Source organism: Vespula pensylvanica, chromosome 17, assembly GCF_014466175.1.
Source record: "Vespula pensylvanica isolate Volc-1 chromosome 17, ASM1446617v1, whole genome shotgun sequence".
Classification (NCBI taxonomy): Eukaryota; Metazoa; Arthropoda; class Insecta; order Hymenoptera; family Vespidae; genus Vespula; species Vespula pensylvanica.
This window is the reverse complement of record NC_057701.1, coordinates 106,240-117,298: the sequence shown is the minus strand read 5'-3', so window position 1 is coordinate 117,298 and position 11,059 is coordinate 106,240. Positions and strand designations below refer to the sequence as shown.

The 11,059-nt window shown below is 50.1% G+C and overlaps 3 protein-coding genes across 5 annotated transcripts; all 3 read right to left on the bottom strand.

Moving 5' to 3' along the window:
- Nucleotides 1-47: 47 nt before the first annotated feature.
- LOC122635106 (major facilitator superfamily domain-containing protein 1-like) lies at nt 48-3,447 on the bottom strand. 2 transcript variants are annotated; one of them, XM_043824921.1, is made up of 7 exons: nt 3,019-3,446; nt 2,120-2,396; nt 1,621-2,037; nt 1,238-1,549; nt 1,064-1,176; nt 759-997; nt 48-679 (listed from the first exon to the last, which is right to left on the bottom strand). In XM_043824921.1, the coding sequence occupies exons 1-7, from the start codon at nt 3,203-3,205 to the stop codon at nt 635-637; spliced, it is 1,590 nt and encodes a 529-aa protein (XP_043680856.1). In that variant the 5' UTR covers nt 3,206-3,446; the 3' UTR covers nt 48-634. The 2 variants fall into 2 exon arrangements, with proteins under 2 accessions (XP_043680856.1, XP_043680857.1); XM_043824922.1 differs by lacking the exon at nt 1,238-1,549 and having other exon boundaries at nt 3,019-3,447.
- A 442-nt stretch (nt 3,448-3,889) lies between these two features.
- LOC122635112 (chromatin complexes subunit BAP18) lies at nt 3,890-5,625 on the bottom strand. 2 transcript variants are annotated; one of them, XM_043824933.1, is made up of 4 exons: nt 5,405-5,625; nt 4,892-4,983; nt 4,403-4,501; nt 3,890-4,300 (listed from the first exon to the last, which is right to left on the bottom strand). In XM_043824933.1, the coding sequence occupies exons 1-4, from the start codon at nt 5,420-5,422 to the stop codon at nt 4,033-4,035; spliced, it is 477 nt and encodes a 158-aa protein (XP_043680868.1). In that variant the 5' UTR covers nt 5,423-5,625; the 3' UTR covers nt 3,890-4,032. The 2 variants fall into 2 exon arrangements, with proteins under 2 accessions (XP_043680868.1, XP_043680867.1); XM_043824932.1 differs by lacking the exon at nt 5,405-5,625 and adding an exon at nt 5,130-5,265.
- Nucleotides 5,626-5,719: 94 nt separating this feature from the next.
- Nucleotides 5,720-7,025, bottom strand: LOC122635111 (probable RNA methyltransferase CG11342). Its single transcript, XM_043824931.1, has 2 exons — nt 6,527-7,025; nt 5,720-6,339 (listed from the first exon to the last, which is right to left on the bottom strand). The coding sequence occupies exons 1-2, from the start codon at nt 6,722-6,724 to the stop codon at nt 5,758-5,760; spliced, it is 780 nt and encodes a 259-aa protein (XP_043680866.1). The 5' UTR covers nt 6,725-7,025; the 3' UTR covers nt 5,720-5,757.
- Nucleotides 7,026-11,059: the final 4,034 nt, after the last annotated feature.

Here is an 11,059-nt window from a genome sequence, read left to right as displayed (position 1 = left end):
GACGTCTTTTCCTTATTTTTCTTTTCTCCTTTCTTATTTTTTTTTTCTTCGTCGTACATTTATTTTTCGCACATCAACATATATTACACGTTTACAGCATCTTACGTATATACGTATATATTCGTGTATACGTGTGTATATATATATATATACATATTTGTGGTTACGCGTAGGTGTGTATAATATATACGTACATATACACACATATATACGTATACGTATGTGCATACATATATATATATATATAATTTAACGAATAATCTCATATCTATTTGTAACAACGATTTGCGAACGAAACCAGAGGTAGAGATTAATCCACGTAGTAGCTGTCCCGCAAACGAGCGATCGTAAAAATTCATAATTAGTCATTGTCAAAACTTAATACAGTATTGCATGTCCCACGGTTCGCGGCGTCGATCGACTTTCCATATTTGGCAATATAAAATGTTGATTAGTCGACTTAGTCACAAATGAAATAACGTTCGACGTCGAACGTGAAAATGCTCCATACGTTCGACGCCGAAGAAAAGATATCGAAGAAATTATCACAGATTAGCGCTATTTAGAAGGAAGACAGCGAATGTTTTAGCGAGATTTCAAAAGAATACATCTATGTTCAACTAAACGCAGAGTATCATCGTAGCGGCCGATGAATGGGTGCTTTCGCGTGCGGCGGTACCTGCAACGAGAATTAGTCCTTGATTCGTCGAAAAGTCGAGACGGAAAAATAGGTAGCGGTAAAAGAAAAGTTTCGTTACCATCGCACCAACGCGAGACAAATAGCGATTTCTGATACTGATGTCGGATTGCGGTTGCAAGAGATCGTCGACCGACAGATCCGAGGTAGACTCGGGCGACAACAATTTCTTCCTTTCCAAGCTTTCCGGGGTATGCCGAATTTCTTCGTACTTCTCTCGTTGTCCCGGTGTCATGTTGAGATAGCCACCGCTCGTTGCCATGTCGGACACCCAAATCGCAGCAGCGGTTATCAAGGAGACTGCAATCAAATTCGAGCGATTACGAATCTCCGATCGACGCAAAACACGTTTCCATGTAAACTCACTCCAAAGCCATCCAAGGAAGAATATCTCGAGCATCATGTAACCGCCTCTGTCGACGATGAGTCCAGCCAGTATGGAAACGACTGCCAGGCCCAAGTTTTGTACGGACTGGGCGCTGTGAAAAGGGTAAAAAGGTTAAGGAGAGGTTAAGAACGACGACGACTTTCGTCACTCACATGCCGTAAGCGGTCCCTAGTTGATACTCTGGCGTAACGAGTGCGATCAAAGGCCATAAGCTGCTAGCAAGCATCGAATACGCGAATCCCATGAGTATCATACACGCGTACGGATTGACGTATGTAAAGGCTAAAAGCACGTGAGCCACCATGGTAGCGCATATGCTGAGAAAGACCCAAAAAACGTTCTTCCCAATTCTGTCTACGAGATAGCCCAAGACGGGAGAAGCGATCGCCGATATGGAATAAATCAAGGAATTAACGGTATTGGCGCTCGAAGGATCGTACTGGTACTTCCTTTCGAAAAATACTCTGGAAAGAAACGAAAGCACAATCTCGTAAGATCCGTGTCGTTGTTCGAATCTCGCACGACGGGTACTTACTTTCCGAGGGCGATGAAAGGAAATATGGCTACGTAATAAGCGATGCAGATGAGCGCGATCAGCCAAAATATGGGCTTGAAGTCTTTAACGTCTTTCAGGCTAACTACTTCCGGTTCCTGGCCTTCTCCTCGCCTTAGCAATCTTTCGGCACGTTTGTCCATTAGACCCAAGATGCAAGCGCATATCATAGAGCCCACGCAAGTGATAGCGGCGAGAAATAGAACTACGCCGATACATTCCGGGCCCACGTAGGACTTGGACACGTAATTGTAAATCGGTTCCATTACCAAGAAGTTGACGGTGGATCCTACACGAGCGAAGCTCAATTGCAATCCGAATACCATGTTCAATTCCTTTCCCTTGAACCAAAGTACGGCGTAGCTGTTTTGGGCGACCGCCAACGATTCGGCACCTATTCTGTCGAATAAAAGACACGGCGTATCGTATACCTTCGGTCGTTACCTCTGGCGTTTCGGCAGTCGTAAGGTCGTGAACTTACCCGAAAACGAATCTTCCGATCATCATCAACCAAAACGCGTTGATCGTGGCTCCGGTGGCAAAGATCAGCTGTCCGATCAGAGTGAGTCCCATGTATATGATGGTACCCAAACGAACGCCAAAGACGCTGTCCAACAAGAAACCTCCGATGAAGCAAAGGATTACGTTGGGCCAGGAATAGATGCTGTAGAGCAGAACGAATTTGCTGGTCGACATTTGCAGGTCGGTCTTGAAATTGTCCTGCAGAGCACCGGGATTGTCGAAGCAGAAATACGAGCCTGAAACAGAAAGAAACGGCGTAAAGAGACGGTCCTCGAGGAAGGGAAAGAGATAAGGGATAAAGAAGACTTCGCCAAGGGGGAGGGACGAAAGAAACCGCGTTTCTCGTGGTTCTTTATGAAATTGGAACGTTCCTCCGAAGTAGGTCACACTGGAATTCCTTTCGTTCTAATCATCCGCGAGTTCCCTCGCGTCTCCGTACTCCGACGACATTTCTCTTATCGCATTTTTCTAAGAAACGCCCGTCGCGTTCGTCGATCTTCCTCGTGGAATCGAAGTTTCCGCGCGCGCGCCCGCGCGCGATCGCTCCGAGCTTTGTTCTCCGACGAAACGTATGGACACGTTCGCGTGGAAAGAGAAGAGAGAAGAAAGGCGCAAGAGAATCGACCAACGCGTATCAACGGCACGTCGACGTCGAAAAAAACGAGAATGAAGGAGAAATGAGAAGAGACGACGATGAAGGAGAAATGAAAAAGACATCGACGTTTTCGACGCCACGTTGTAACGCGGAAACGTTTACCTCCTTCCTATTCCTTCTTTCTATCCTTTGTTTCGACGCAAAACGTAAACAATGGCTTCGCGCGTGAGAAAAACTCGGCAAATGCGTTTGAGAGGTCGTACCGAAACCGAGCAGGCACATCAATGCCAGTCCGAGAAATCTGTAGGGTAGTTTCTTCGGGCTACAAAATCCTTGCAGGGCGACCTCGTCTTCCGATCGGTCCAGAGACGGGTCCAGAGTCGGTTCCAGACTCGTCTCCGCGATCTGGTTCGGAGCCGCCCGAGGGCTCCCTACGATTCCACCCTCCATCTCGAATTCCTCGATTTCCTCAATTTCGTTGATATCGTCGACGTCCGTCGAGTCGGTCAGACAACGAGACGAGCCTTCGACAAGGAGAGTTCCTAGCTTCGTTCTATTTGGAAAAGGTCGAGGCTCCACAGGTGCTGCCGCTGGCTCGATCGCGAGTTTGCGCTCCGTATCGGCCTAATTCGTCATCGTCGCGGATCTCGGTACGAACTTTGAACGCGCTCGACTTTCCCAGACGCAGCGTCGAACGATTCGAGGCCCCGAGACTCTTTCACGTCTTACGAAAGGAACGCCGCGACTCGCTCGAAGAAGACTCTTCTCCTCGTTCAATCGGCCGCTCGAACGAGAGAAACTGATCACAAAAGTTGCATCGTGCCGCGATCGTTATCTGTCAAACGCTCGTGCGTCACACACGAGCGACCCGTCCGTTTGCCCAGCGGCGGCGGCGGAGTATCGACGACGACGACGACGACGACGACGACGACGACGACGACGAGTCTCCCAACCGACGCCCGCGAAAGTCTCTAGATCGAACGGGAGAAGGGTTGCCAACTCGAGACGGAGCAACCCAGGCGAGAGGATTTCGATTGGTCGCCGTCTTCGAGATCTCTTCTGCCCCCACCCTCGGCCAGCAGTTCGTTTTTTTTCTTTGGTCAAGGATCGTTCAAAGAAACACGCGTTGTCAACTGTTTTTTTCGATAAAGTTTATTTGAAAAAGATCTTATTTATCGTATCCGCTTCGGACTCGACTCAATCGAGCGTACAAGAACGATCGCAGCTTCGCTTCCGACTCGTAGGTTAAAATAATGAGCGAGATACGTCGTGGAAAGTTAGGAAGCTACCTCTTCCGTGGCACCTTCGAATTCGAGCTTCACTTGACAATCCTCGGGTAGTCCTTCGACGTCCACCTCCGATTCGGGTGCATTTAACATATTCAATGTAACTTCCGCGGACTTTCCGATCAGACCCTGATTACCGCCGCTTTGCTGTTGTTTGGATCCCTGCTGTTGCACCACCGTAGACTGTTGAGTTTGCTGTCTTATCGGCACACCCGCTTCCTCGAACGCTTTCTTCTTCAACGTTGTCCGAATCTGCGAGCTGAAAACGGTAGAACGAATTGGTCAACGTCTCGTCGAGGCTGACTTAGAAATTGAGAGACCGTTGCGACGTCTCGACGCGGTCTCGCTCGTCCCAACTTACACCGTTCGTCCCTTGATGTGTTCGCTTATTTTGTTCAAGTCTTCGCTGAAGGTCTTTACCGAGTGACGGAGCATCTCAATTTCCTCGTCAGTCCATTTACTATCGACAGGACGTACGTATATACATACATACATACATCGTACATCGCAACACATACATACGCGTGCGTACGTACGTACACACACGCGCGCGCGCGCACATACATACGTATATCCGCACACATTTGATATACGAGCAACCTGCAAAGAAAAGATCGCTCTCGGAAAAATATCTTTCAGTCGCGATTCGAAAAGTGCGCGTCTCGCTGCGACTTTGCGCGTTCCCGATTGGTCCGTTTCGCGTGACGCCATCCGTCATGGCGACCACGAAACGCCGAACTTATGCGCGCACGATCGAGAGACGCAAAGAGAAAAAGAAAAAACTACGTAGGAACTACCGTCCTATTAATGGGCGATATACGTATGTATGTACGTTTCGATTTGAAATTACCCTGCCGGTGAGTCCGTCGTTGGATGCAGTTGCATCGTCAGCTCGCCGAGCTTGTTGAAGGCAGCTCCGGCCGCGGTGAAAATCTCACCGACCTGCAAGTACAACGAAAAGAAGAGAGATGTCGATGAAACGGAAGGAACTCGATCTTTCGTTTTTATCTCGGACGAGACGCGAAAGTAAGAAAAGATCAATATTCTCCTTTCTTCGCGACGACCGATCAACGAAACGTAAACATAACCTTTTGTCCACTCGCAGGCTCCATTGCTGTTGTTAGACGGACGGGCAGAGAGGAAGAGAGAGAGAGAGAGCGAGAGCGAGAGCGAGCGAGCAGCGAGAGAGAGAGAGAGAGAGAGAGAGAGAGGGAAAGAGAAAAGGAGAGAGCGCGGAATGCACGTGACTCGAGAGCGGTAGAAAAAGGAAGACGGAGAACGGTGGGGAGAGAACGACCGTTAAGCACTATGTGGCGGGAAAGTGCCTAAAATCATCGACTATGAGCGCCTTTTTTTCGCTTACCTTGCTCGCAGAGTTCATCTCACGATCGGTTTGTTGTTGCGCGCATACGCGTCACGCTTGGTGGAAAGGAAAAAGCTCGTACGGTATTGCCATCTTGCGTCGCTCTCGCGATCCTTTCCGTTAAACAATTGTAACTTTAATGCTCTTTTTGCCGGCCTTAGACCGACCGGACCGTAACGCGCACACGCTCGTGCAGCGTTCGTCTTCCATCTCTACGGGCTCTCTCTCTCTCTCTCTCTCTCTCTCTCCCTCGAAACGTTTTCACGTGCGATATCGATCGTCTCTCGATACGGATTACGTCTTCCTTACGGACGATTAAAGAATAATTCGTTTCGTTTTATTTATAAATGCGTTTACATCGTCGTTACAGAGGATCGATCTCGGTTTCTCGCGAAAATCATGATCTTTCTTTCCCAATCGTTCCCGTTGGTCACGACGACTCTTCGAAAGTCGCACAGATCCGTCAAGATCCGTTCTATTTGGTCCGACGTGTCGCCCCTGCGTTCCAATTTCTTTATCAGAGGGAAGTCTTCCAAGTTGGCCAATCGCAATCTCCTCGAAGCGTTTCTGTAACACTTCCAAGGTTGCGGCTCGACGACGATCGTGTCGCAGATGGAACAAGCTTTGCGAAAGAACTCGACCAAACCGTCGTCCCCGTGATTCAGGTGGATCCACATGGAGACGGAGAAACAAAAGACCGCGTCGAAACGGGACCTTCCCAGTTTCTCGAGATATCTCGAGATCGTCGGATCGCGCTCGGACGAAAGAAACTCCAAGTGCTCGAAGGTGACTCGATCCGGACGAGGATTGCCCTCGCGCGATCTCTCCACGAGGATCGGATCGAGATCTATGCCGAGCACGTAGACGTCGGGTTTATCGCCGTCGGCGCTCCTCGAATTGACGCTGAGAAAATCGTACAGTTCGTACGTAAGTTCCTGCGTGTGACACGAGAAAGAATTGGTTTTTTTTTGTTTTGTTTTGTTTTTTTTTTTCTTAGCACCGACGGAGAAAATCGAGAAGGAGGAAGGAAAAGTGAGAGCGAGAAGAAGGGGATGGAACGAGCTCGCGTGCCGGCTTACGAACGACGTTTCCATCGCTTCCGACAGCTGTGTCTGGCCTTACCCCCGCATTACAGCCGATGTCTAGTCCCACGTATTTCCGGTCGGAACGAACGGACCGCCAGACGTCGTCGCGCGGAAGTTGTCGCACGCGCTCTTCCGCGCTACGAAATTGGTAGTAATTCATAAAGTTCCCGTATCTGCTCGCGCCCGGATCCGCCTTCGTTCTCATCCTCTCCTTCCCTTCCGGATCTTTCGACATCGTCCGTCGAGCTGCCGCCACCTTCGAAGGCGTCTCCCCTTACCGCGCGAGCCAACCGTCCACGAGGGAAATATTCTCTTCTCTAGGTTTCTTTCTTCGATCGTCGAAGAGAGAGGTTGCGGCGGATCGATCGGATATTTGCGTTTTACGGCGATCAGATCGAGATGCGATCGGTATGCGATCTCCAACGCAATTACGGAGGATTGCGAAACCTTCGAGAGAGAAATTTATGTTAACCGTCGACGATTCGTCACGACTCGTGACACGCACGGACCACGTGCGACGGAGATGCAACGAACGTAGCGACGGCCGCCGAGTCGGTACGACGCGCGTACTTGGACTTGCTGCCACGGCTGTCTCGATTCTTTCTGGAACGATGGAAGACGGTGCTGCCGAACGGAGGGAGCGCTACGAGTCGCGCTTTTCTCGCGACCATCGTTCCGTCCTCGGAATTACGCGTGGCCGAAAGAATCGATCCACGTCCGATATCTCGCCGCGATCTCTCGGCCTTTCGACCGATCTTGGTCCAAGGAACGTCCGATTCTCTCGTCCGTTAAATTTCATTCGCCGGTGGTCGAAGGTAAAACGTGTCGCGTGCCAGTAAGATCACGGTCGGACTAACCGAGAAGCGGACGGTGCTGTCATCTGATGGAAACGACGACGAATTTTCACGATCGTCGAAGCGAAACGTTCGATAACACCGGGGATACTCGTTATCGAACTCAGCCGTCGGGCTACGCGTGCATTCGTTTGAATCGATTTTTCGAACGTTATTTGTTTCTTCTTCCAGTATTCACGCACGCAACGCGTTACGTAACGCATCGTTTACTTCGACGAGGGAAGAGACGGGAACGACGACGAAAGACGACGCCGTTGTCGTCTCGACCGAGACGCGATGGGATCCGAGGAAGCGAGACTCGATAAACGTTAGCCCTCGCGAACGTAGCGCGAGTCCGAGATTTGCGAGATGCGTTTGCGTTGGCAACGCGAGAAAAAGTTTCTCTCTCCCTCTCTCTCTCTCTCTCTCTCTGGTCGTTTCTCCGCCTTGCCTGCCCGTTCCTTCGATCCAACGATCGATCCGTCGAGTAGCACCGACCCCGACAGCTAGGACCGACTAACTAGGAAAAAAAAAAAAGAGAAAAAAAAGGAAGGGAGAAGAAAGAAAAAATTCTCGAGAAAAGTGGACTCGCGAAGGTCTCTCGATGACACACCTACGATTATGTAAAGCCCCCTACGCAGCGCGTGTCGCAATAATTCGCAAACAATACGACGATAGATTCGAGTACGTTCCTCCGGTTTGCGAAACTCGACGCGGTGTCGGTGGGATTCTCGCCGAGAGAAGATTGCACGAGCGCGATAAAACGCGATTCGAAAAGGATCGAGATTCTTCGAGACTCGTGCATATCTTTGCATCGATGTTATTCGTATCGATGACCGTAGAAACGAACGGAGGGAAGAAGACGTTTGTCCCTGAAAATAGCAGAGAGCGTCCAGGTTTAGAAAGGTCGGGTAAAAGAAAGTAGAAAACAGGCATTGTTCCGGTAGGCAGGCCTTTCGGGTACGGTCCGTGCCACAAGGTAATCGAACGAAAAGCGGAACGGCTGAGGCAGCAGGCCAAGAAAGGTAGGCACAGGCACAGGCACAGGCACAGGACAGGGGCAGGTGCAGCGTTCGGGTATCTCGCGTCCGGAGAGCACAACGCGTGCATTCTCTTGGGCTGCTTCGCGCGGCAATTTCCTCTCCTTTTCTTTCTTCTCCTTTTCGTTCTTGCCCGAGCAGATGCGTCCGTGAGCGCAGAAGGCATCTGCGCGAAGGCACGTACCTCGGAGATAACGAGAGAAGGATCGACGGAGGAAAAGATTCCTCGATCCTGCGGCGAGTCGGGACGAGCCCGAGCGAACCGCACGCGGACGAATATCGAATTTCGTTCGGCTTCTCTCCTTCTTTTTTCAAGGAATCTCTTGCCAAATAGCTTTTAAAGCACGCGAGCTCGCGTATTGCCAAACGCGCGAACGAACCGGTTCCCCGTTGCTCTTTTGAAATATCTCGGAGGGAAAAAGGATAAAGCGATCGCGAGATTTCTTCCTGACGCATCGATCGGATTAACCGTCGCGTTCGACCGTCCACGAAGATCCGTAACGCGCGTATCCACGTGCAAAATGGATCCGTACCAAGGGTCGTTCGCTCGATCACTCTCGTTAAAACCGCGAGATATCGCCGATCGTCGACTCGCGATTAGCCGGGAAACGTGCGACAGAAGACGAGAAAAGTCTAACTTTCTCGAGAAAGTCAATTTTCGCTGTACTCGAACTGTCTGATAAAAGAGACGATAAAACGGGGGGATTATTGCTACGCGCGCGCGAGTTTACGATAATTCTGCTAAAAAAGAAAAACGTCGAGCCCGTATGGAGCAACGCGTTGCAAAGTAGCGTTCTTGATCGACGTTGCCGCGACTCTCCGCGACTTTTCCCTCTAGACTCGTCGTTTCCTTCTCGTCCGACGTTAAGAAGGAACGATCGAAAGGATCGTTAAAGTCCGTCGTGCGAGAACGTCCATGAACGACGAACGAACAAAGGGTAACGTACCGCGAATCTCGAGGCCTCTACGATGCATAGGTTCGCGAGTGGACGATTAGTCAGCGCGGGTTGACATCATTCTCGACGCTTACACGCGTACCTCGTATATACGTAGAATCCGTGTAGATCGAAAAAGGTATCGGATGCCTTTGCGCGTGACTCCGTCGGATCGTTTTTAACGTTCCCGAAACGTCCAATTTCCCGAGAAAGTTCTTGCCCGGAGGGGACGTTTAAATTCGAGAGCAAATTTCGCCGAACTTAATAACGAGATAAGATAACGCGGGGGATGTCGGAAGGCGGACGGGTAAATATTTGTACGGCGCCGAGTCGGTCAATGGCACGAGGACAGCTGGGAGGATGATCCTTTCTTCCCTTTCCTTTCCTTTCTTTTCCATTTTCCTCTTTCTTCGGCGGCCAAGATCGAAGAGGACGACGACGCGCTCATGGTTACCATAATAGGTTAGCCTCGAACGCGGTCGATACACAACTCCGGAAGTTGGCCGTAAAGCCGATCGGTACATCCGGTGCATTGAATTCCCAACGTTTTCCAAAGCCATGGAAAATCCGTTTCTTCCGGACTCGAGACGTCGGCGCGTCGACGTCGTCGCGTCGAGACGAGCATCTCCCTTCGCCGACAAACGTATATATCGAAAATGATCTCACGAGCGAGGGATACACAAAGGAAACTTGCGACTACCAGAATGCGACAAAAGAACTCTCCGGCGTACCGGCGTGTACCGCTCATGCTATCCGGACGCGCGAGCACGCGTCGTACTCGTCCAACCTTCGGGGATCCGCGACCCTCTTCCTCGAACTTCAACCGTTAGCTCCCTTGGCTGTGTGGCGCTGATCGAAAGATTCGGACAATAACGAAGGAATCCTTTTTCGAAATAGCCGAATATAGAGAGAGATACGGTTAGGTCGTAAATCTTGCCACCTTTCGGTACGCATACGCGTTTCTCTACCGAGTCCCAAGAGAGACGAGAGAGCAGCGAAGTTTAGAGACGGCTTAATCCTCGGGCAAATCCGCTTCTCCACGCTCAACCGCGCTTTCGGTCGTCCTCGTAAATGGACCGCCTTGTGTACACGGGATGTTCACTCTCCAAGGGTTCCTCCTTCTTACGAAATAACCCGAGGATTAAAGTCAATTCGCTGTCGAATCGCCTCGACATGCTCGGGAATCGGCCGAGAGTCGCGACGAATCCCTAAGAAACGACGACGTTTATTTAAGATCGTCGTTTATATATACATTCATTTTCGTTCTACAGGCTCGTAGGATTGTTACGTTCGAATAGGCGACATGACCGGAGACGGATAGAGAGGGAGGAGAAACCGATCGTTACAAGGCGTAACGAACGCTTAGAGATATTTCCGAAGGTACGCGAGCGACGTTTCATCTCGCTTCGTCTCTTCTCTTGTTTGACGAAGCATAAATTATCTTCTTCTTGTTTTTTCTTCTTTTTTCTCCTTTTTTTTTCTTTTGCTTCGTTTCACAAATCTTGCACAACGTCCGCCGACTTTTGACTACGTTCTACAGAAATTCGCCTTGCGAAAATACCAAAGAGTTGGTAAAGAAAGAGAAGAAAAAAGGCGATCGTCGACGAAGAGATCGAGTCGGTCGAGTCGTCGAAGAGAATTCGATTCCGAAAATCATCGGATCTTACGAATTCGTTGGACGAACCTCGTCGCGCCTAGTCGATCGTAACGGAAGCCGATCTTGTAGCGGACGACGCGACTTCCGGGACGTGACCTTAGGAAT

Excerpts from the sequence above, each read along its gene's own strand:
- LOC122635111 (XM_043824931.1), bottom strand. The coding sequence starts at position 6,724 with ATGTCGAAAGATCCGGAAGGGAAGGAGAGGATGAGAACGAAGGCGGAT. Across the intron at positions 6,340-6,526 it reads ACATCGGCTGTAATGCGGGG|GAACTTACGTACGAACTGTA; the intron begins GTAAGGCCAGAC and ends TGTCACACGCAG.
- LOC122635112 (XM_043824932.1), bottom strand. The coding sequence starts at position 5,153 with ATGGAGCCTGCGAGTGGACAAAAG. Across the intron at positions 4,984-5,129 it reads AGCCTGCGAGTGGACAAAAG|GTCGGTGAGATTTTCACCGC; the intron begins GTTATGTTTACG and ends TTGTACTTGCAG. Across the intron at positions 4,502-4,891 it reads ACGACGGACTCACCGGCAGG|TAAATGGACTGACGAGGAAA; the intron begins GTAATTTCAAAT and ends TCCTGTCGATAG.
- LOC122635106 (XM_043824921.1), bottom strand. The coding sequence starts at position 3,205 with ATGGAGGGTGGAATCGTAGGGAGCCCTCGGGCGGCTCCGAACCAGATC. Across the intron at positions 2,038-2,119 it reads ATCGGAAGATTCGTTTTCGG|AATAGGTGCCGAATCGTTGG; the intron begins GTAAGTTCACGA and ends TTTATTCGACAG. Across the intron at positions 680-758 it reads TGTCTCGCGTTGGTGCGATG|GTACCGCCGCACGCGAAAGC; the intron begins GTAACGAAACTT and ends TTCTCGTTGCAG.